Source organism: Phalangium opilio, unplaced genomic scaffold, assembly GCF_054372755.1.
Source record: "Phalangium opilio isolate 3A_F unplaced genomic scaffold, DU_Popi_V2 ptg000662l_1, whole genome shotgun sequence".
Taxonomy (NCBI): domain Eukaryota; kingdom Metazoa; phylum Arthropoda; class Arachnida; order Opiliones; family Phalangiidae; genus Phalangium; species Phalangium opilio.
The window spans coordinates 2,247,894-2,268,529 of record NW_028324246.1 but is presented as its reverse complement, the minus strand read 5'-3'; the positions used below and the strand labels follow the sequence as shown (position 1 = coordinate 2,268,529).

The 20,636-nt window shown below is 39.4% G+C and overlaps 2 protein-coding genes and 1 long non-coding RNA gene across 7 annotated transcripts in view; 1 reads left to right on the top strand and 2 right to left on the bottom strand.

Moving 5' to 3' along the window:
- LOC149588362 (uncharacterized) overlaps positions 1-20,636 on the bottom strand; it is a 200,186-nt gene that overhangs the window by 85,350 nt on the left and 94,200 nt on the right. The window lies entirely within an intron of this gene.
- On the top strand, positions 5,582-8,450 carry LOC149588369 (uncharacterized). The gene is made up of 4 exons (XM_089863086.1): positions 5,582-5,826; positions 5,901-6,335; positions 6,412-6,588; positions 6,650-8,450. Exons 2-4 carry the CDS (start codon positions 6,044-6,046, stop codon positions 7,963-7,965), a joined length of 1,785 nt encoding a protein of 594 aa, XP_089719212.1. The 5' UTR covers positions 5,582-5,826; positions 5,901-6,043; the 3' UTR covers positions 7,966-8,450.
- Positions 8,425-10,706, bottom strand: LOC149588368 (uncharacterized). Its single transcript, XM_089863087.1, has 2 exons — positions 10,462-10,706; positions 8,425-10,387 (listed from the first exon to the last, which is right to left on the bottom strand). Exon 2 carries the CDS (start codon positions 10,308-10,310, stop codon positions 8,706-8,708), a length of 1,605 nt encoding a protein of 534 aa, XP_089719213.1. The 5' UTR covers positions 10,311-10,387; positions 10,462-10,706; the 3' UTR covers positions 8,425-8,705.

The window sequence follows — 20,636 nt, the reverse complement described above, 5'->3', positions numbered from 1 at the left end:
GCATCTCTTCCCAAAAAAAGAAAACTAAAACTACCAACTTTATCAATACTTTTAAGGAAGTTTCATTAACCTAATTACTTTCTCAATTAAATACTAATCTTCACTTTCTTAACTATAATTAAATTAAAACTTTTATTACAAATTTACTTTAAAAACCGATGGTTCTCCCTAAGCCATAGCGCCTTCCAAAAAAGTTAGAAGGGACCCAAAAGAGAGTAGTAGAAAAAATCCTTAATACTGGTACATTATGCCCAAAATTTATTACCAAACATTGGCCCATCCCAATCCCTTCCCCAAAAAAAAGAAAACTAAAACTACCAACTTTATTAATACTTTTAAGGAAGTTTCATTAACCTAATTACTTTCTCAATTAAATACTAATCTTGAATGTCGTAACTATAATAAATTAAATTATCTAAAACTTTTTCGCTTTTACTAAATTTCTTGAAATTATTTTTTGGGAGTGTACTAGTGACGTCGACATTTAGGGGTTTTCGAGCCCATGTTAATTCAACGGCCCCTGTAGAAGTGTTTCACCCGCTACACACCTGAGTTCAGGGTGAAGCTACCTACCAGGGGTTTTCCCTCAAAATTTCGAAAATATTTTTTTGGGTATACAAGTGAAGTTGACATTTAGGGGTTTTGGAGTCCATGTTAATTCAACGGCCCCTGTAGAAGTGTTTCACCCGCTACACACCCGAGTTCAGGGTGAAGCTACCTACCAGGGGTTTTCCCTCAAAATTTAAAAATTTTCAATGGAATTTTTTTTTGGGTTCGATTGCTCATTTCGGCGTAAAGTGGAAAGGTGGTAAGGCGGAGGGATATCTTTTAGAATCTGGTCTAAGCAATGTAGATTATGCTAACTGGTTTAAGGCGTGACCGATATAACCCTGGTGGTGCCAATCTGCATTTAAATGGCATTTGAGTGAAATACCCCAATACCCTACTACTTCGGAACCCCTTCTTCTCCCTATATATATAAATTCTATTTTTTCCCATCCTAGGTTTTTCCAAAAACTTGGCAAGAATCATTCTAACGGAAAACACAGAGAGAGGGTGGCCGGGGGTTGTAGCCCCCCCCCAAGAATGCGACGCGAGGAAAGGGGGGTATAGCTGGCGATAAAAAGCCCTTCTCGGCCATTATGCGCTTAAAGGAAGACTCTATTTGCATCTTCCGCTACACCGCTCCGTCCCCCTCCCCCCTTGAACCCCCGAAAAATACGACTGAGGGGTGACGGATATTAAAATTCATGTCGCTTCAAGGAAAGTCCCCCCTTTCCCCAGTTATAGTTACAGCACGCTAGAGAGAAAGGAGTCAGTATAGGGAAAGTGTGCGAGGTGCTCGAAGATTGGGAGGACGGGGGCATAACCCCACGGGCAGAGGACTCCGGTAATTTCTTCTAATCAAGTCCAGGCTTTTTCCCTTATTCCATACTTTTCCATTACATATCCCAAAGACTCATACCCTGACATACTTTTTTTTTGTTGCGGGAAACGAATCTCTAGGAAAACAAGACACCGCGTTCAAGGCATGTATACTCGATCTTCCCAAATTTCTAATGAGAATTTTTTTCATTTGTTGTGGCATATTCTAACGAGGATATTAGATTTGAAACGAAATTTTCAGATTCAAATTCCCTTACTTTTCCAGGCTTTCCCTGACCTTTTTCTTTACGATTTTTCCCTGATCTTTTTAAGGCCCAAATGTCATTATTCCAAATATAACTAAACAATTGCGTTTAAAATCACTTTTTTGAATATTTAACTTGAAACATTTCGAAACAAGCTCCCCGATTTCAGTGTTTGGTCATATGTGATCTCTCTAAAATGGCTTTCAAAACATATGCCAGCCGGATGGTTAATCGCAGATATTTAAGCCACTTCAACCAAATTCCCTGACCTTTCTGACCCATTTTGAATGAAATTCCCTAGGTTTTCCCCTGACCTTTCGAACCCATTTTGAAATTCCCTGACTTTTCCCTGACCTTTCTAACCCATTTTGAAATTCTTAAAATTCCCTGACTTTTCCCTGACCACTCTAACCCATTTTGAAATTCATAAAATTCCCTGACCTTTCTGACCCATTTTAAAATTCCCTGTATACGTTTTCCCTGACCCATGTCAACCCTGAAATATTAATTAACTAATTAGAAATAGCCTTAATTGAGTGATTATATCTTCATATAAAATTAAACCCCAATCGGAAGGGACATTTACAAAGCAATCATTCATTAGACCCCCAAATTTTGCTCCTGTCCCTTTTAAAACTATATGGGATGGAGAAAGAGGAAGAAGAAGAAACAGTCCTCGTAAAACGCAACGCGCCATGTCGGATGATGGAAGTAAAAAAGGACAAGAAGGAAGGGGTGCTAGCATGTACATGTTCATGTAGACAGTTCATGCCACTGTAAGCTCCCATCCCCCTTTCATAGAAAAAAGGGCGCCAATCTCCCAATCATGTATGTCTCTCCCTCCTATATATACATAAAAAATATATAGTCCACAGCTATAAACCCAACTACAACCCAAAAAATAAGTTACAATATATATATAAAAAAGTATTTCAAGCTTCAGTTTTAAGGGCAAAGGGGGGGGGGGAATACACCATACTTTTTCATAAAAAAAGAAGGTCCCCAAATCCCAGAGGTTCAATTTTTTTTCCCCTAGAACTGGGGTTACACCAACCCCCTTCTCTTTCTACCCTACCCCTTCCCCTACCCAGTCTTTCTAAACTCATTCTTGATAAGTTTAATTTTGGTACGCTTGTCTAAAATGATTCGACTCTCTTATTCGGAATTGTGTCAAGAAATAGGGAGAATATCCGAGTAATAGTGGCAATGTACGTTAACTTCCCATACAGTTTAATACAGTAAATACTGAGAAGGTGCTGAAACCCGAAAAATAGATACAATACCATTTGCATCTGTTAATATATTCCATAATGGTATTTTTTTTTTCTTTCTAGCTCTTTCAAACGATTAAACATGGCTGAATGATACGGGGAAACGTTTTGTTATACTATATTCTATTGTTAGGCGCGCATTTTCGGTTGAATTCTTATTTTTTGGGGGTGAAGAAATTTGTGTATGTATGTGTATCTTTTTTATCGGATAATATTTTCCGCACGATAAAGTCATTTTAATAGCGTATAACCCTCTCTGGAAGTTCGACTACCGATAGATAAGCCCAGCTAAATATTGTTAGTATAAAACAGGCCGTGGGGAAAGATGTCTACGACAACTGGGTGAAAGACATTTGGGTGATGACAATTTAAAAATTGGAAGAGAATGACAATTGGATGTGCGAAAATTGGGTGGAAATGAAACAGACAGAGAGTCAATTGGGTGAATAGAAATTTAAATTTTTTAAAGTAGTACACATTAGTTGAAAAACCATAAAGGTTTGGTGAAAGACAAAACCTAACCTGGCCTAACTTAACCATACATAATCTGGCCTAACTGACCAGAACGTAACAAGACCTACTGAAGCAAACCGTAACCCGACCTAACTGAACAAAACGTAACCTGATCTGACCTCAAAGAACATAAAATTTTGATCATTTAAATATTATGGTTTTTACAAAACAAATTTTTAATTCACCCAATTGTCGCACACCCAAATTTTAATACTCCCAATTGTCCGACACCCAATTTTCAGTCCTCCAAATTGTTGCGCTCCCAATTTCGTTACCCAATGTTTTTTCTCTCCACCCAGTGGCCATCCATATAAAGAAACCAACAGGGTCTGCTCTCTGTTGACAACATTTTGATTTGTTTCAAAAGAAACTCCGAGTAAGCCAATTAATTAAAAAGAAAAAAGGTCCCCCCTTCGTAAATCAAGGTGTTAAAATCAGCGTGAAAACAAAGAATAAATTCCGGCATTTCACTCTCCCTCTCTCTCGCTTTGTGTAATTAAAAAAGACCCACCGCAGAGGGAGAGAGAGAGACAATTTAACAGCGTTGAACAATGAATTAAAAGCAACATCGAAAAACACCTGAGCTTTCTCTCTTTCTCTCTTTTTTTTTTAAATCCCTTTTATTCCGAATTTCAATATAAGAATTCCCTAACTATCAAGGGAATTAATTAATAAAATCTACCCATTCTAAGCCTGTAACTATAGCTCCCTTCGTCGGTGATGGTCGGCAAAGAATGGTGTGTGGCTAGGCGATTAATTACAGTACGCGACTCAGCCCAGAAACAAAAGTCGAGTGGGTTTAATTACCACAGTGCCCCCTTCCCCTAACCCTACAGCGACCAAACCAAGCCGACAAACAAAAAAGAAAGACTGCGGCGTTTTAATGAACCAAGCCGGGTTGGGTTGCCAAGCAATGAAATGCTCTAAGCCTAAAATGAAAAAAGACCCGTCTGCCACAAGAGAGAGAGAGCTCTCATCCTTTTAATTGCGCTTTTTCTCTCAACCTCTCCCTTTTTATAGCAGGGGTGTCGCTTAAAGGGTTTCACTCAGAGGAGTCCTTAATAAGGAAGGGAGGGGCTTTTGCCTAATTAAACAGCGAGACCGGGGTCTCTCCCCCTCTCCTCCGCTCATTCTGAAAAAGATACCCATGCAGGCAATGTAAAGGCAGCAAGCAACCAGTTCCTCCAGGCGGCTTTAATAAAGGCTTTTTTATTGTTTCCACTCAGACTCGCTTTCCCCTCGTTAAGAGAATGACTTAATTATTCAGACTAGTTTACTCGATGATCTACCCCTCCCCCTTACATAAGCTAACAAGGTCTACAGGAAACAAGTCGTCCCTTACAAGCACTAGACATAATAACGCAACCCCTGCTAATGAAATTAATTAAATATCTAAAGATAACTAACTAATTAATTATTTAATTGATTAAAGAACCCATTTTAATTATAGTAATTTTCCCAAGGAGAAAAGAGGAGCGGTAATGATGATGGGCGATCTGCGGCAATGGAAGTCTGTCAGTGTACCAAGCCCCTATCCTTCGGTAGGCGATTATTAAGTCTTTTTATAAGCATGACGCTACCTATACTTCGTAATGCTAGAGACTTTCAGCTCGAGCTAGTTCGAGAACGACAAGCGAGAATTGAAGTCCTACACTCGGTGGTTAATTTTGCAGGACTTCCATCTTCCTATTTAGTCTGTACTAAGCCTATGCACCAAGTGTCGCTTTACCTCGAATCTATGATCTACTTCAATCACTTCATGACAAGCTCCAGTTTGTAACCACTAACCAGTGACAAACTTATGAAGGAACATATCTTATGAACTTATGCCAAGACGAATGAACGAAGTAACGAACGAAGTCACGGACAGACAAACATTGCTCGTATCATAACCAGGATGCTAATAAAGGGTTCTCATTAGCCCGGGAGCTGTTTCATTAACACTGACAAGTGGGAAAGAGTTAATCCTCCTAGCTTTTTTCCTCTCTCTCATACACACTCTGTCTTTCTCTCCGTACAGTCTCGTACAGCGAAGTTGATATATTTAAATGAGCCCGGGGGCAGCTAACGAAGAAATCTCATTTTCCATTGAAACAAGAGCGACCCCACCCCCCTGCAGTCCCTTCAACCCCCCCCCCTTCCTTAAGCACTCACTCAACTCGCCTTATGTTTAATCAGCGCCACCTAAGGTGTAGCGGCGACTTTGGGAACTTGAAAAAATCGCGACCAATCAGAGGACGCTGTTTGTCCGACTATTTTTTTTATTGGGGATATTTGGAGAAAAAAATGTTTAGACGAGTGTGATGTAGATTTTAACCATTTTCGGCAACTAAAACGGCTGATTCTCGTTAAAACGGTTAGAAAACTGGCAAATCGTGTTATTCTCGAAGATATATAAGCGTTTAAAACAAGTAAGACAACTTTTTATTCGTTTTATACCCGTTAAATCCATCAAATCGCGTTAAGCCTTGGCTATTTCTTGCAGCATTTTCCATTGATTGACGTCGTTTTCACTGTCCAAGATTTACTTTTCGAGAAATTTAACATTTTCTGTGAATTTACTTAGATCGAACTGTTTTGTTTTTGCGTTAAATACGTCCTAAGCTTCATATTGTTCATAAAATCTTCATGATGGCTTTGCCAAAACGAAAGCTGGCTGACGTTGTGTCAGCGAAAGTGAAGAAAAAACCGTGTGCGTTTACAACTGCAAGTACTTTGGGAGATGATTCTCCTAGGTTGTATTGCCTGTGCCAGCAACCAAAAGACAACTCCAAAAAGATGGTGCAATGCTCATTGTGCGTAGAATGGTACCATCTAACTTGCGTGAATTTGGATGAAGACAGCCTGGACTTAATAGATGATTATATGTGTAAAGCATGCATCGACGTAATGGTTGTAAACCCAAACATGTCAAAAGAAGGTGAATGAAGTTGCTGATATTCATTATGGCCACCAGCCTTTTTGAAAATAAACCAAATTTGTTATTTCATAAAAAGGACTCCTTCGTTTACAAGGAAGAGTTACCCCAAAGGAAGGATGGGGTGAAAACGTATTTCTAACAGATTTGTCAGATGGGATTGCCGAAAGTCACTCAAAGACAAAGCGTGAGAAACAGGAAGGATTCATGCTTTTTAGGGAGGAGAAGATTTTAGGTATTCAAAGCAACAGAAAAGGTATGTCACATTATGACATTTTGATTGATTGAGATTAATTAGAGTTGAACCGGTGCTCTAGGAAATGTCATTTTCATAAGAGCTACATGTGACGCGGATAGAAGACCCAAAACCTACAACATGTTTGCCTGTTTCAATATCGCCAAAGAACCAAATCAATTAAAATGGATAGCATGCTCTTGCCCTGCGGGAAATGACGGTGATTGTAAACATTCGATAGCACTTTTATATCAACTCATTGACATCGTAAGAATAAAAGCTGAAACCTTGCCGCTACGTGGGACGTGCACCAGCAGGCTTCAAATGTGGCATGTCAAGAAACCAAAAACAGACGAGCCGTTTCTTCTTAGTGATTTGGAAATTGTTAAACACGACCCAGCCAAACCAAGGAAAGCTCTTTTAGGGTGCGCGGTTCGTACGTTTAATGTGTTGCCACCGGGGTCTCAACCGATATCTAAAGAAAAATTGGAAAATTTCGTTAAACTCTTTGACAAAATGGACATAAGTATGCCAGTCATCGGTACAATAAAATCGAACGAGTGTATTCCAGTCCAACCTAAAATACACCAAAATACATTTTTGATCGACAAGTTGTGGGAATGGGTAGCTAAAACTCCAACGAGGGAAAGGAATGAAAATTTTCTGAACATTTCTGATAATGAAATTAAGGTATTGAAAAGTATCCAAGTAGATTTAGCTGGATCAAAATATACTGAGGTTAAAACTCGCTTACAAAGCCGCTCACATTATTGGCATAAGCAGAGGAGTCATCGGCTCACGGCATCCATGTTTGGAACTTTTGTAAAAATGCGAGATGAGACTGATCCAGTAAAAACATTTCAACAAAAGAGGAATTTTGTTACAGCGAAATCATTGGATCATGGGTTGAAATACGAGCCGGCAGCTTTCTCGTTATTCACACAGAACATCAAGACCCAAAGCCACACTTCTGTTGGATTAATTGTCAACCCGCAGTTTTGTTTTCTCGGAGCTAGCCCTGATCGCCTTGTATTGATTGAAGATCAACTATACCTAGTAGAAATAAAGTGCCCGTACGCTATTTTTAAGAATAAGGAAACTATTAGGACAAAAGCTGCCTCTGGTAATTTTTATCTCTTTGTGGATGAAGAAACTGAAGAACTTGAGCTTAAGAAAAATTCGGATGTGTACCATCAAATTCAGGGACAGCTTCTAGTTTGCAATATGCCTGTGTGTTTTTTGGTGGTATTTGTACCACCTGGTGACATTGAAATTTTGATGATAATGAAAAATAACAATTTCACCAACGGCAGCTTACTTCCCAAACTTTCTACTAAATATTACATGCATCTCTTACCATCCTTTGCCAAGGAAATGTTTGAAAAACCAACTGAGTAAGAACGTAACTGAAAATTTGGTGTATCATCCTAACCATTTGTTTTAAAAAATAAAATCTTTATGTCTAAATGATAACGGCAGTAGGCAATGGGACCTGCCAAAACAAAACTCCCAATGAGTAACGATCAGGCTGGGAAATAGCACACTTCCTCTGGTCCAAAACCAGTTTATTAATTGCTTGGACTAGTTTTTTAATTCAAAAAGTGGGGATTACTGGTCCTCGGGACCAGTTTATTAATTGCAAATCTATTGGAGCACAAAGGCTGGGACCAGTCCGGAGACCAGTTAATTATTTCGGGGACTAGAGGGGTCACTGGTCCCAAGGACTAGTTTAAAAAATATCCTTATTTCCCAGCCTGGTAACGATGTGGTGTTTCTCGTGTCACATCTTTTTGTAAGCCTTACGAATGAGCCCGTTTTTATTAAAACCTCTCCAAAAACATAATAATAATAATAATAATAATAATAAAAAGCTTTTATTAGGATATACCTTTAAGTCTGAACTTATTTACAAAGGTGTCCTGTAGTTTAAATTATTTTACACTTCATTATGTATATTCATTTAAAATTATTTTACACTCCAATATTTATAATCATTTAAAATTATTTTTCACTTTAGAAATTTTAAAATTAATTATCTTTAAACCATATCTTGTTTTATGTATTGGTTAAGCCTGTTTTTAAAAACATTTATAGACTTTTCTGTTTTGATGTCCATCGGTAGATAGCACAATCTACTTTTAATCCAATTTTTGAACCAGCTTACCGGTGAAATTTGACAAATGGCAACATACTACATATATTTTCTCGAGCATAGGTGTTAAAGTCAATGGAATTTCTCCTTTCAAAATTTTAAATTCTTTAACCCGACCAATAGCTCTTTCTATGTGTATTCTGGCAAAAGCAATCTTGCGTGTTTCGGAGAGTTGTGATGCGGTGAACTGGTCACGACCTTGAAGAAATTCAGGAATGTATAGCTTCAGTTTCTTCAAAGCAAGTTCTTTAGCGATATCAAAACCCCGGTCAGCCATGATACCGTCACCTTCTTCCAACATGTCCAAAAGGCCACAATGAAGAATAAGTTTTTTATCAGATGTTCTTCCACAGTATAGGTTTGAACAATAAGTTAAGTGTCCTGATCCAGCCATTCCAACAAGCGCTTTGACCGTGTTGCAATGCTTATAAGCGCTGAAGGTTTCTCGTTGAGCTTCTGACGCAGATGGTTTTTCAAGTTTAAACTCTGTACAGTCTACGATGATCCGTAAATCTGGATAACGTTTTTTTATTTTGGCCGAGGTCAACTCGAGAGCCCTTTCCAATGAAGCAAAAACTGGTAGGTGAAGGCAACGTTCGTAAAGAAACAACACCCACGTGTTAATTATTCGTGAAACATGCCCTTGCGACAAATTATACAGATCAGCTAAAAACTGTTCCTGGGTTCCCAATCTTAATCGAACCAGTGTCAAGAAAAACTCCTCTATTGGGTTTAATTTTCTAGGACGGCCGGGCTTGACAACTTCATGAAAGTCTTTATCGGTGTTATCTCTTATTTGGTTCGTTTCCTGACCAACATAGTTTAATTTTGCGCATTCTGGTAACAGAAGTTGATAAAACGCCCAAAAAACTTCATATGAAGGGAAGCCTGTATAAAATCTAATAGCAGTATCATTGCTAACAAATCTAGTCACAGTAAATTTTTCTTTGGCACGCAAGGATAGTAATTCTAATTGTTTTCTCACAAGTTGTACTTTGCCAGGGGTATTAGGAGTGTATGTAGATTTCAAAGAAATTCCGCTGCTAGGTAACGACAAAGATTGGCTTGACTGCACCGAGGCAATACTGCTTCTCTGAGACTCAGATTCGAGCTCATCAGCATCGTGAAGGCATATAATATTAGGTAATGGGTTTTCTGGGTCGGGATCTTGCAACTCCACCTTCTTAATATCACCGCCATTTGATTCCTCAAGCTCTTCCAGATCAAAAGACAAAGCTCCCATTTCTTCCAAAATTTCAGTTCTTTGTTCAGGGCTCAAACGACAGAAAGGCTGTTTCGGAACGTGTTCATCAGTTTCAACCATTACGTTAGTATTCCGAAATACAGACGGACACGACTGAGGTTTTAAGCGTTTAGGCTTTGGTTTAGCGGTGGGGAAATAATCTGATTCTATGAAATGTTTCGAACAAACTCGGGCGCTATACAGGTCGGTGGGCAACGGTCCTAGTGCGTTAGTTATGGCATCAATCCATTTTTGTTTCATTGTGGCGTCTTTTGGGAAAAAATGGTAAGAAAGGGATTTCAAACTGTTGTTGCAGCATTTTAAGAAACAACGGTTCTTTGATGCCATGTTTCTTTAAGTAAAATGTTAAATTTCTCGAAAAGTAAATCTTGGACAGTGAAAACGACGTCAATCAATGGAAAATGCTGCAAGAAATAGCCAAGGCTTAACGCGATTTGATGGATTTAACGGGTATAAAACGAATAAAAAGTTGTCTTACTTGTTTTAAACGCTTATATATCTTCGAGAATAACACGATTTGCCAGTTTTCTAACCGTTTTAACGAGAATCAGCCGTTTTAGTTGCCGAAAATGGTTAAAATCTACATCACACTCGTCTAAACATTTTTTTCTCCAAATATCCCCAATAAAAAAAATAGTCGGACAAACAGCGTCCTCTGATTGGTCGCGATTTTTTCAAGTTCCCAAAGTCGCCGCTACACCTTAGGTGGCGCTGATTAAACATAAGGCGAACTGGCTGCCATTCTATACTCCGCCTTCACTCTTAGAAGGGGTCATTTCTGTACTCTTTCATGTAACTAAAATCTACCGTTACCTAGGTTGAGTACAGTCAAGCCAAAGCCGGATTAAAAAAAAAAGAGAGAAGAGAGAGAAAAGTGTGGCTGGCTGACTGCCTCCTTCACCCCGTTCGTAATTTGTCAAAACCACGAAACCCCCTGCAACCACGTCTTAATTACCCAAACACGTAACGTTGGCGGTGCCCTTTTCTCTGCACACACAAAAAAAGAAGCTCAGTTAAGAGTCACAGAGACGCTGGCTGCTCCGCTAAAAGAAGGAGACTGACTGGAGATAGAGTTAAAAGTGGCGTACGAGGCTTAAGCAAGGCTTAACAAGGCGTCGGAGTTGATTACCTAGTAGCTAGAACGATGGCCATACTCCACGCACCACTTTATTAGCCTTTCACTCGCTTATTAAACATCTTTTCATTAAGAATCCCTCACCTACCCCCCCCCAACGCTTGACGGATCATATAATAAAAAGGCATTACTTAAAGAGACCCTGTTTGAAAAGGTGTTTACAGCCTGCTGTTGAAGCCATTATTATTATTATTACTGAAACGTATTAAATTAATAAATATCTTCAATTAAACTGATAAAAATTTAATGACTGCTGACGTATTATAATTATTAGTATTAGTATTAGACTATTAGTATTACTGATAGGTATTAAATAAATATCTCCATTAAACAGATAAAAATTTAATTAATTTAGTGACGTCATTCATACCCTGCTACTGGCGTTATCATTATTGAAAGATATTAAATAAATATCTTCATTAAACTGATAAAAATTTAATTAACTCAGTTACGTCATTCATACCCTGCTGTTAACGTCATTATTATTGTTATTGAAAGGTAATAAATTAATATCTTCAATTAAACTGATCAATCTTTAATTAATTTAGTGACGTGATCAATACTCTGTACCAGGAAATTTCTTATTCTTGGAATCTTTAGCAGGTTAACATTTCCCAAGGCTTTCTGCTTGAAATAAAGTAGAGGACGTGTGCAAACCGTCACCGCTGACGTCATGCATAATGCATTTTAACTTAGAAATCAAGTGATACTGACGTAACTATGCCAAGATTTAAGCGACTTATGAGCGTCAAACTCGAATGTAAACAAGTTCTCTTTGCGTTTTTCTAAACGAGTAAATCAAGGGTCGATGGTTGTCCAATATATATTTGAACAGCCAATGAAACGCTAGGAAGGAGGAGCGGACGGTTTAACAAAGTTTTAAGCCCTTCCCCTTACCTTCAACCAGATAAAACTACGGGGCATCTTAAAGATTCCAAGTAGAATTCCAAATCTATGTACTTAATTTTAATTAAAATTGTATAAATAATAGCGGAATTATTTTAAAGGGGAGTTGAAAGCAAAATTTAACAGAAAAAAAAGGGAGAGAAAAAAAGGCATTTTTTGAAGAATTCCTGGTATACGGAACGGTACTCGGGGTCGTACCAAGCCGGGATTCCCATTAAAATCTGATCCCAGCCATTTTTTCTCGACTCCCGCTTTGAGTTCTTTTGTTAAAATTTGAAAGTATAAAATGCCCCACCACCTAGGAGGCGCGTAGGAAAATAGTTATATTACCTACGAACAATACCAGGCGTGTTTCTGGAACCCCCATCAACTAACGCCCCCCCCCTGTATTATAAATCGGCAACCGATTTCAGTTGACACTTCTAATCCCTTCGCTCTCAAATCCCAGCTCCTCCGCATCCTCTCTTTCTCTCTCTCTCGCTCATACTTAATCCGCGCAGCTTCCAGCTCCTTCACGATGGAGAAGATATTTTTTTCTCTTCCATCCTCCGGAATCTATCTAACAAAATAAAACGATATTCTAAAGACTAAAGTCTCCAAACACGCGGGAGTTTGGGGGGTAAAAAGGAAAGAATACCCCATTATAGCTAGGAGGAAATACACTGGCAGTATCTTGTTTCTACTTTGGTAACTATATTTCGTCAAATAAACGAGGGGACGTTCTACTAAGTTTGAGACGGTAACTTTTCAGTTGGACTTTAGGTATGTACGGTTTCAAACGAGACAAAAGAGGGGACCAGTCCAATGGACCAGTTTATTATTTTAGACGCTAGAGGGTCACTGGCTCCAAAGACTAGACCAATATGCTGACCATGTGCTGACAAGACAAAGGAGGGGACCAGTCCAATGGACCAGTTTATTATTTTAGACGCTAGAGGGTCACTGGCTCCAAGGACTAGACTAATTTAAAAAATATTCTTATTTTCCAAACTGTTCATTAATACAGAGTGAGGAATTGGGTTTCCTCGAAACTTCCAATCCTAATCCTACTTCTGGTATCAGAGCTGGTACCAATAATGAATGGTCAAATAATATTTATAGTAGAATATGCTGACCAACGTTTTATAAAAATTCCTGACCGAGTGATAATAAACGCCCAGCCCCACAACCGTTGTACCTAGAGAGTCGAAACACAAGAAAACACACTAAGAAAGAAAATGGCTACCATCCACGGATGATACTTTTTTCCAATTATTTTTGCGCATTTTAGTAGAATATGCTGACCAACGTTTTATGAAATTCCTGACCGCCCAGACTCATAACCACTGTACGTTGAAACACACTAAGAAATATTATTTCGAACAAGCCACCATTTTGAAAAATGGCAACCATCCAGAGATGATATATATCCCCCCCCCCCCCAATTATTTTTGGCCACTTTATTAGGCAAAGTAGGTGGTATACGATGGGGTCAGATTGAGTTGGGTCGCGACGTTATAGCACTCTCATTTCCCGAGGACATCTATAGATGGAGCTGAGGACGTTATTTCAGCGATTTACGGTTAAGCCCAGACCCCCAACCCCAAGCCCACCCCCGCTCGGTTTATAGTTACGAGTGGACCGTGATTTATCGGCATCCGGATTCTAGTATAGCTCTAGCTTCTTTCCCGTTCTATCCTCTCTTTCCGGACTTATTTTTTAAAGGCGTTAAACGCTTTCTTCTTTCGAGGGACGAGGGATGGATGCTTGAATTCCAGCTTTATAAACTTAGGAAAAAGAGAGAGAGAGAGAGAGAGAGAGAGAGAGAGAGAGAGAAACACACAGAGGCCAATTTTTTATCCCCCCCCCCTTCCCAGAGAGAGAGAGAAAGAGAGAATCCTCTCATCCCACAAATTCCCAGCCATTTCCTTTTCTTTAGCACCGACACGAGATCCGCTTTATTTTTTTGCCCCCCCCTAAATCAACCCCTTCCCCCAATTTATTTATTTATTCAAAATATTTTATAAAAAAAATTACTGATTTTGTTAAGGAGGTACCTCCCAGAAGTTGAGCACTACGTTCAAATATAAACCTACAACCAGAAGTGGATAATAGAAGAAGGATGACACTCTGTATGCTCTTAATACTTTAGTTATGCAATTCATGATTCTTCCAGGCTCACTCATACCCTTTTTGTTTGCTTTCCCGCTCATCAAACTTCAAATGGGCATCTTCCCGTGCTAGGGCGAATTCTATAACTGTTTGGTGTTTACTAAATCCTCAGCAATCAACCCACAAACCTGGATTGTCTTAACGCGGGACAAAAATTAATCAACAAGCGCATGCGCCTTGGAATTCAAATAATTAAGCAGCGCTAATAGAGTAATGATGAGAGGGAACTATTTACATGGCGTATGTGATTCGGTTTAGTAACCTTGCTATAATAAATGTAAAATGTTGTTGGGAAGAATCACGTTACAATTACCCCGCCGCTTTGTGCAGTACACTTTTGTTCGAAGAGAAGTATTACATAATTCTGATATAATTAAATAGATTCTAAAGTCATTAATGGAATTAATTCAGGTCTAAAGGCATTTTGAGTAAAGCACCACTCTGGAATTTAGTCTGGATATGCTTAAGGAAAGAAATCGTGGCAAAATTAAAACCATAACCGAGTCAATAGAACGGTTCAACTATAAAACACAATTGCAGTCTCCAACGACAGGCACGTGCAGTTTCGATTCCGGTCTCTAGGTCAAGGGAAAAAGTGGACATTGCGAAACGTACAGCGTGGTATTATCTCTATAAAGAACTTGGCAAAGTGGGCAGCTAGAGTGAAGACACCTGTTGACCGTAACGGTCAAGCCTTTGCTTTTTATAGCCATCAAAGGCGATCGCCCAAAGATGACCGCGACCAAACTGAAGAAGAAGAAGACGAAAAAGAATAAAAGAAGCCGGCTATCCATCGGCGTAGAAGTCAAGCCAACAGACACTCATGGAACACGTTCCAAACGACCACCTACCCTAAACCCTTGATGGCATTTTTTTGTTCTTTCTAGTTCCGAGGGATCCAGCACTTGGTTTAGAAAACAAAACAAATCAAATCAAAGGCTTGGTTGAAAACAAATAGGCGATGGTCGGTAGAGTGTCCATTCTCTCGCGGGGGGGGGGGGGAGACACCGGTAGAGGCTTTAGTGGACAACAGGAATGGGCTCTTTCCTGGACGATGGTAGCGCTGTTAAGCGGCGATGTTAGGCCTAATAGAAACGACCTCTATATCCGTATACGTAAAAAAAAAAGGGACATTCTATCCACAGTTCTATATAGTCTCCTCTTTTATATCCATCTATCTCGGTCGGTGTCTATTGATGTTTTTCGAGCATTCCCTTTCATCTCTTGACTCTCCTATATACCTTTTGCCTCCAACCATCCTTCTTCCCCTCTCCATCCTCCGACTAAAAGGAACAAAACACTAACGGTTCCCCCACCCTACCCAACGCCAATAGCAGCCAGCCCCGTTCTAATTACTCAATTTTAACAAATACGACATGTAATTATTAATACTAGGAAGTCAAAGGAAGCCCTACCTAAATTAATTTATTACAATAAATTAAGTTTATTTCATATTTTTGATTTTTAAATTCTATCTATTATGGAGAAGTCTGACTTAAGGGGCAAAGAGCCCCTTGTTAACTCTATGGCCCCTGTAGAAATGTTTACCCTGCTTAGCAGCGGAGTACACATTTGGTGGTTTTATCTTATTGCTTGGTTTTTAGAAGCGAAAACGATACGTCAGGTAATTATTAATCCCAAAGGTTAATTTATTTTAATAAATTTCATATATTTATATTTATTTTATACTTTTTATTTGTAAATTAAGTCTATTTCTATATTTTGGAGAAGTCTGAATTAAGGGGCAAATAATCCCATGTTAACTCTACGGCCCCTGTAGAAATGTTTACCCTGCTTAGCAGTGGAGTATGCCTACACATTGGGGAGGATTTTTCTTGAACTTGCGTTTTGTTTTTAAAAGCGAACACGACTCTTTGAGAAGAGATAGCGCGGTCAACCGTACAAAGTATAGAGTGTCGACGTGCGGGGATCCCTTAAAGAGCCTTTAGTCGGCTACTGGATGACCGCTGGTCGCGCCAAAAGGGTCATTACCAGGCTAGCCACTCTTAATAGTCCATCGCCACCCCTATTATCTTCTGGACACTGCTAGTAACGTTATCCGTTTAAGAGAAAAGAACAAAAATTTTGCGTTTAAACACAAAACGTTTTGAACAATGCCGTTTCTTTTAACATCAAAAATTAAACTAACTTAAAATTCTTAGCTACTTCGTAAAAATAGTGATCATCTCTTTAATTTCTGAAGGACAAAGAGAATGCGATGGTAGTGTACTGTAGTAGTAGATGTTAATTTAAAATTCCCTTATCGATTGTTGCGTCTTTTATAGTTCTAGTCGATCATAAAACCCCATTCACGGGGAGACCCAAATTTCAAACCAATACCTTCAATTTCGACTAAAACTAAAGCGGTTTAAATTTTTGAAAGAATAGCTAAGTGGCATTAGAAGGCGCTTGTCCGTCCGTCTTTCGGTGGTATGCTAGAATAACGCCGTCGAAGGGGGGGGGGAGTGAAGTATTCTGAGGGGTTGTGGGGGGAAGCATTAGTGGCAGACTTAAGAATTCCATTAGAGGAAAACGGACGGACTGAGGGGGATGGGGCATATCCCCTCCGACCCATAGATGTAGAATAGAAGGGGAGGGGGGATCACTATTGGTTTCGCATTTTAATTAGAACGACTTTGCAGTAAGAGTTTGAAAACCCCGGGCTCTTTCCCCGTCCCTACCCCCCATTCATCTCCCCCTCAAGGTACCCGGAGGGGGGAAGGGAGGGGGTTTAAGAGAAGGTCTTTGTTACAACATCGGGGAAGCCATAACTTAAAAGAGAAAAGAGAGAGAGAGATTGAGAGAGAGAGGAGAGAGAGAGACTTTGGAAAATTCTCTCAGGAGTTGAGGATAACCGTTAGGAAAAGATATATTATTCCTAATGTATCCATTCTGAATGTACTAGTTCCTCTCTTACTAAGCCCCTACCCCCGCTGCTCCCCCCTCCATCTCCCATACGAACCCCCCCCCCCCCCCCCGCCCTCCAATACACCCCCGCTTAGATTAAAGCTTCGTGGGTGCAGTTCTAGAAGCTTTTGGGGATGAGGGTTTAAACACGACTAGCCGGGCCCTCACCTCCCTCCTGCATGCTCTAAACATTTTGCGGACTGCATGAAGAGCCTAAAAATTCAAATATATGCATGGTCATTGAGCTATTTTACAAAAAATTGCCCATATCCGACCTACGTTTGATAAAAACTCGGAACCCAATCAGATCCACTGAACATTCCATTCCCACCATCCCCTCCAAAAAAGGAGATAATTAACACAACTGGAGAGATTGACTAAAACAGAACGCCCTCAGTTGCAAATTGTCTTGTCCGAAACTTAATATATATACACGATAGGTACTTAAAATCAACTTTATTCACTAAAACCTAGTGTATGTCACATAGCGCAGGCGTCTCAACTTTTCATCCATGTTGCTTGGACAGTTTTGAGTCAAAATGTAACTTTTATGACATTTTTCCGTACGGGTCACCGTTTTCAAGTTACCATTGGACTAATTCACGGATGACCCCTTATATTTAATTAAGAAACTGAAAGGGGTAATTTAATTAAGGGGTCATCAATAAAAACACTTAAATCATAACTCGAAAACAGTGTCCCTTAGGGCAAACAAAATGGAGATAGAAGTTACTACATTTTCGACTCAAAATCGTGTATGCACCCAAAGAACATCCCTCAGAATTAATTTATGCTTGGAGACTTATCAGAAACACCCTGTATACATATGTATTAGCCGTCGCCTAATTTTAGTCTACAATTATTAGCCTATTACAGCTTACCTATTACTAGACAATTAGAAACGAAAATACATAACAATTAGGGCAACAAGCCTAACGCCAGGTAAGTATGGTTAAAACAATCTAAAATTTTGAGAGTGGGAGAAACGGAGAAAGGCAGCGAGAGAGAGAAAGTAAGGAGGAAAAGCGATTGAAATAAAATAAGAGAAAGACATAAATATGAAAGGGGAAAAGAAATGAATCGTGATTGTCAAAATGTGTCTCATTTCAAAAACGGTAGCTCCCCCCCCCCCCTTTTCCGTACAGTTGAGGACTTTTTTCCACTCTTAGAATACCCGACTTTAAACAGGCGCCAAAGGGGTAAATATAACGCTTTTAAGGGATGTAATGACGTATAGAAATCGCGGTAGTATTACGAATGAATTTATTCCGTAGAATAATATCATTATGATTTTTCTCTCCGTGGGGATCATTCCGAAAAGCGTCTCCCCATTTATCGCCAACGCTCGGGATACTAACGAGTCTACTTAACACTTAAGAAGACATTACGGCGGAGAGATACCTAATATAAAATCTGACTGAAAATTAAAATAGTTCGTGTCAACTAGAAATGAAAGGAGAATGATGAAAAAAAAATGGATGGAGAGAAGCGAAAAAATCTTGCAGGGTCAAAAAAAAAAGGAGAAAAAAAGCTTTTATGAAATATATAAAAGGGGTTCGGGGGGTTATATCTAGGTGGCGCTGCTATACGTTCGCTACATACATTTGTGCGGATCTCCCCCCCTTCCCGCTTCTTTTTCTAAAATGAGTTTTTATTGGGAATGAATTTCATTCAGGTGACAAATCGCTACTGTCAAAGAACACCCCCACCCACAGCGCCATCTTTGATCTTCATCCCTTCTTCCAAGCTTTTAAAACGCACCCCCATCTCTTCCCTTCTCGGGAGAAGATGGAAGATGCTGGTGTATACATACGAAAGATACAAAAAAAAAAAGATCCCGAACCAGATTTTCTAGTACAATGTTCTTTTTAATCTTACATAATATAACCTTACCTACGCTTTTTATTTAAAAAAAAAGGGAAACTCAAGTAAATACCTAATACTAAAGTCTTTTTGGCGTAATCAAGAGAAATAGTTAAATAAATGAACATTTAGTTTACGAATTCATAAAAAAAATCAAATGGGTGATATTTTAATTTAAATAATAGACCTTTTCGAGGTAAAAATGGGGTAGGTAACCCTCAGTATCAGGACATACAAGGGGGTTGGTTGATACATTTCCGTATCTGCGCATGCACTCTCGTGTTATACAAAAAGACTACAGCGCAGGCGCCAAAAATTAAGCGAGATGGAAGGCAAAGTTTTACCCACGTGTCTTTCCCTCTTATAGCTACATCGAAATGGTCTATTAGACAAGTTTTACCGCTGTGTCTTACATCAAAAGTTGTTATATTCATTAGAAAATTATTCAAACGTTCTTGAAATATCAATAAATACACCCTCTAAGGCGCTAAGAGACTATATAATCGTATCTGTACAGATTGACAAACCAACAAATTGATCTGTAAGAATATAAACTCGTGATCCTGTCAACATTTCCTCCTCGGGTATAGAACCCTTTAAGTATTTCTTGTGGGAGAGAGAGAGAGAGAGAGAGAGAGAGAGAGAGAGAGAGAGAGAGAGAGAGTTATAAAAAAATCATCACATCTTTGAGTTGAGGAAGACCGGGACGTGCCACTAACAAAGGCAGCCAAAATCCACTCGACTATCAAACGCCCTCCCGACCTTTCCCCGCGTGTTGTTAACATCTCGCGGGGTACCAGCCCCCCCCCCAACCCAAACCCCCGGTAGCGTAATCACTACAAGGTATACTATACCTACACTCCCGTAGAAAAGGAGTGAGAGAGAGAGAGAAAAAAAATATAGTATAAGAAAAATATTATATTCATATTTTTCGCAATCGTCTAGCTCTCTCATGCAGCTTTTTTTTTTTGAGATGACGAGTCTTTATCCCGATCATCTTTAAGGACAAGAGACAACGCGAATTTAAACTTACTTATCATACAAGATACAACGTTTCGTTGTCAGTATGGGGGAAAAGGATAAAGGCAAGAAGCAATATCTAGTTTACTAGGGAGAAGGTATAAATTCGTTCATCCACATTTATATAGCTTTATCTCCAATCCAAACGTATAGTAGGTCCGGAGTTAATCCCCGCCGCCTCTAAATTACAACCAGCATCTCATTGGTTCTTGAAAACTCACTCACGTCAGCGCGACGCGAATGACGAAAATTACAGTCATATTTTCCGACTGAGGAGAGTGTAGCGAAATAGCTCGGCCTCCGTTTACGTCCTCCCTTGTATTTTGAAAGGAGGACTAGGACTACGGCGCGCGAATACTTAGGCATCTTATAACTTCTCCCTAGTAAACTAGATATCGTTTCTTGATAAAGGTGTGTATGCCTACGCATGCAACCTAACAAGAGTCTGAGCTGAACTATGCCTATAAGTAAGCTTATACTTCTCTAGTTGCGAATTTCTCTCGAATCTATCTTCATAACGCGCCTCCCCACGCTCGACGTCGACGTTCGAGACACTAACCGGGGGGATTTCCAAGCCACGCCGGACCAAAAGGAACCCGTTTCCCAACTGCACTCTTATCAATTCTAGACGCATTCCTAGATTGCAGCCGAGGGGGGGGGGGTAAAAAACT

What these genes read in the sequence shown, in the direction of transcription:
- LOC149588368 (XM_089863087.1), bottom strand. Translation starts at nt 10,310, where the DNA reads ATGGCATCAAAGAACCGTTGTTTCTTAAAATGCTGCAACAACAGTTTG.
- LOC149588369 (XM_089863086.1), top strand. Translation starts at nt 6,044, where the DNA reads ATGATGGCTTTGCCAAAACGAAAGCTGGCTGACGTTGTGTCAGCGAAA. An exon ending in CCCAAACATGTCAAAAGAAG is followed by an intron (nt 6,336 to 6,411) that starts GTGAATGAAGTT and finishes TTTCATAAAAAG; the next exon opens with GACTCCTTCGTTTACAAGGA. An exon ending in TATTCAAAGCAACAGAAAAG is followed by an intron (nt 6,589 to 6,649) that starts GTATGTCACATT and finishes CCGGTGCTCTAG; the next exon opens with GAAATGTCATTTTCATAAGA.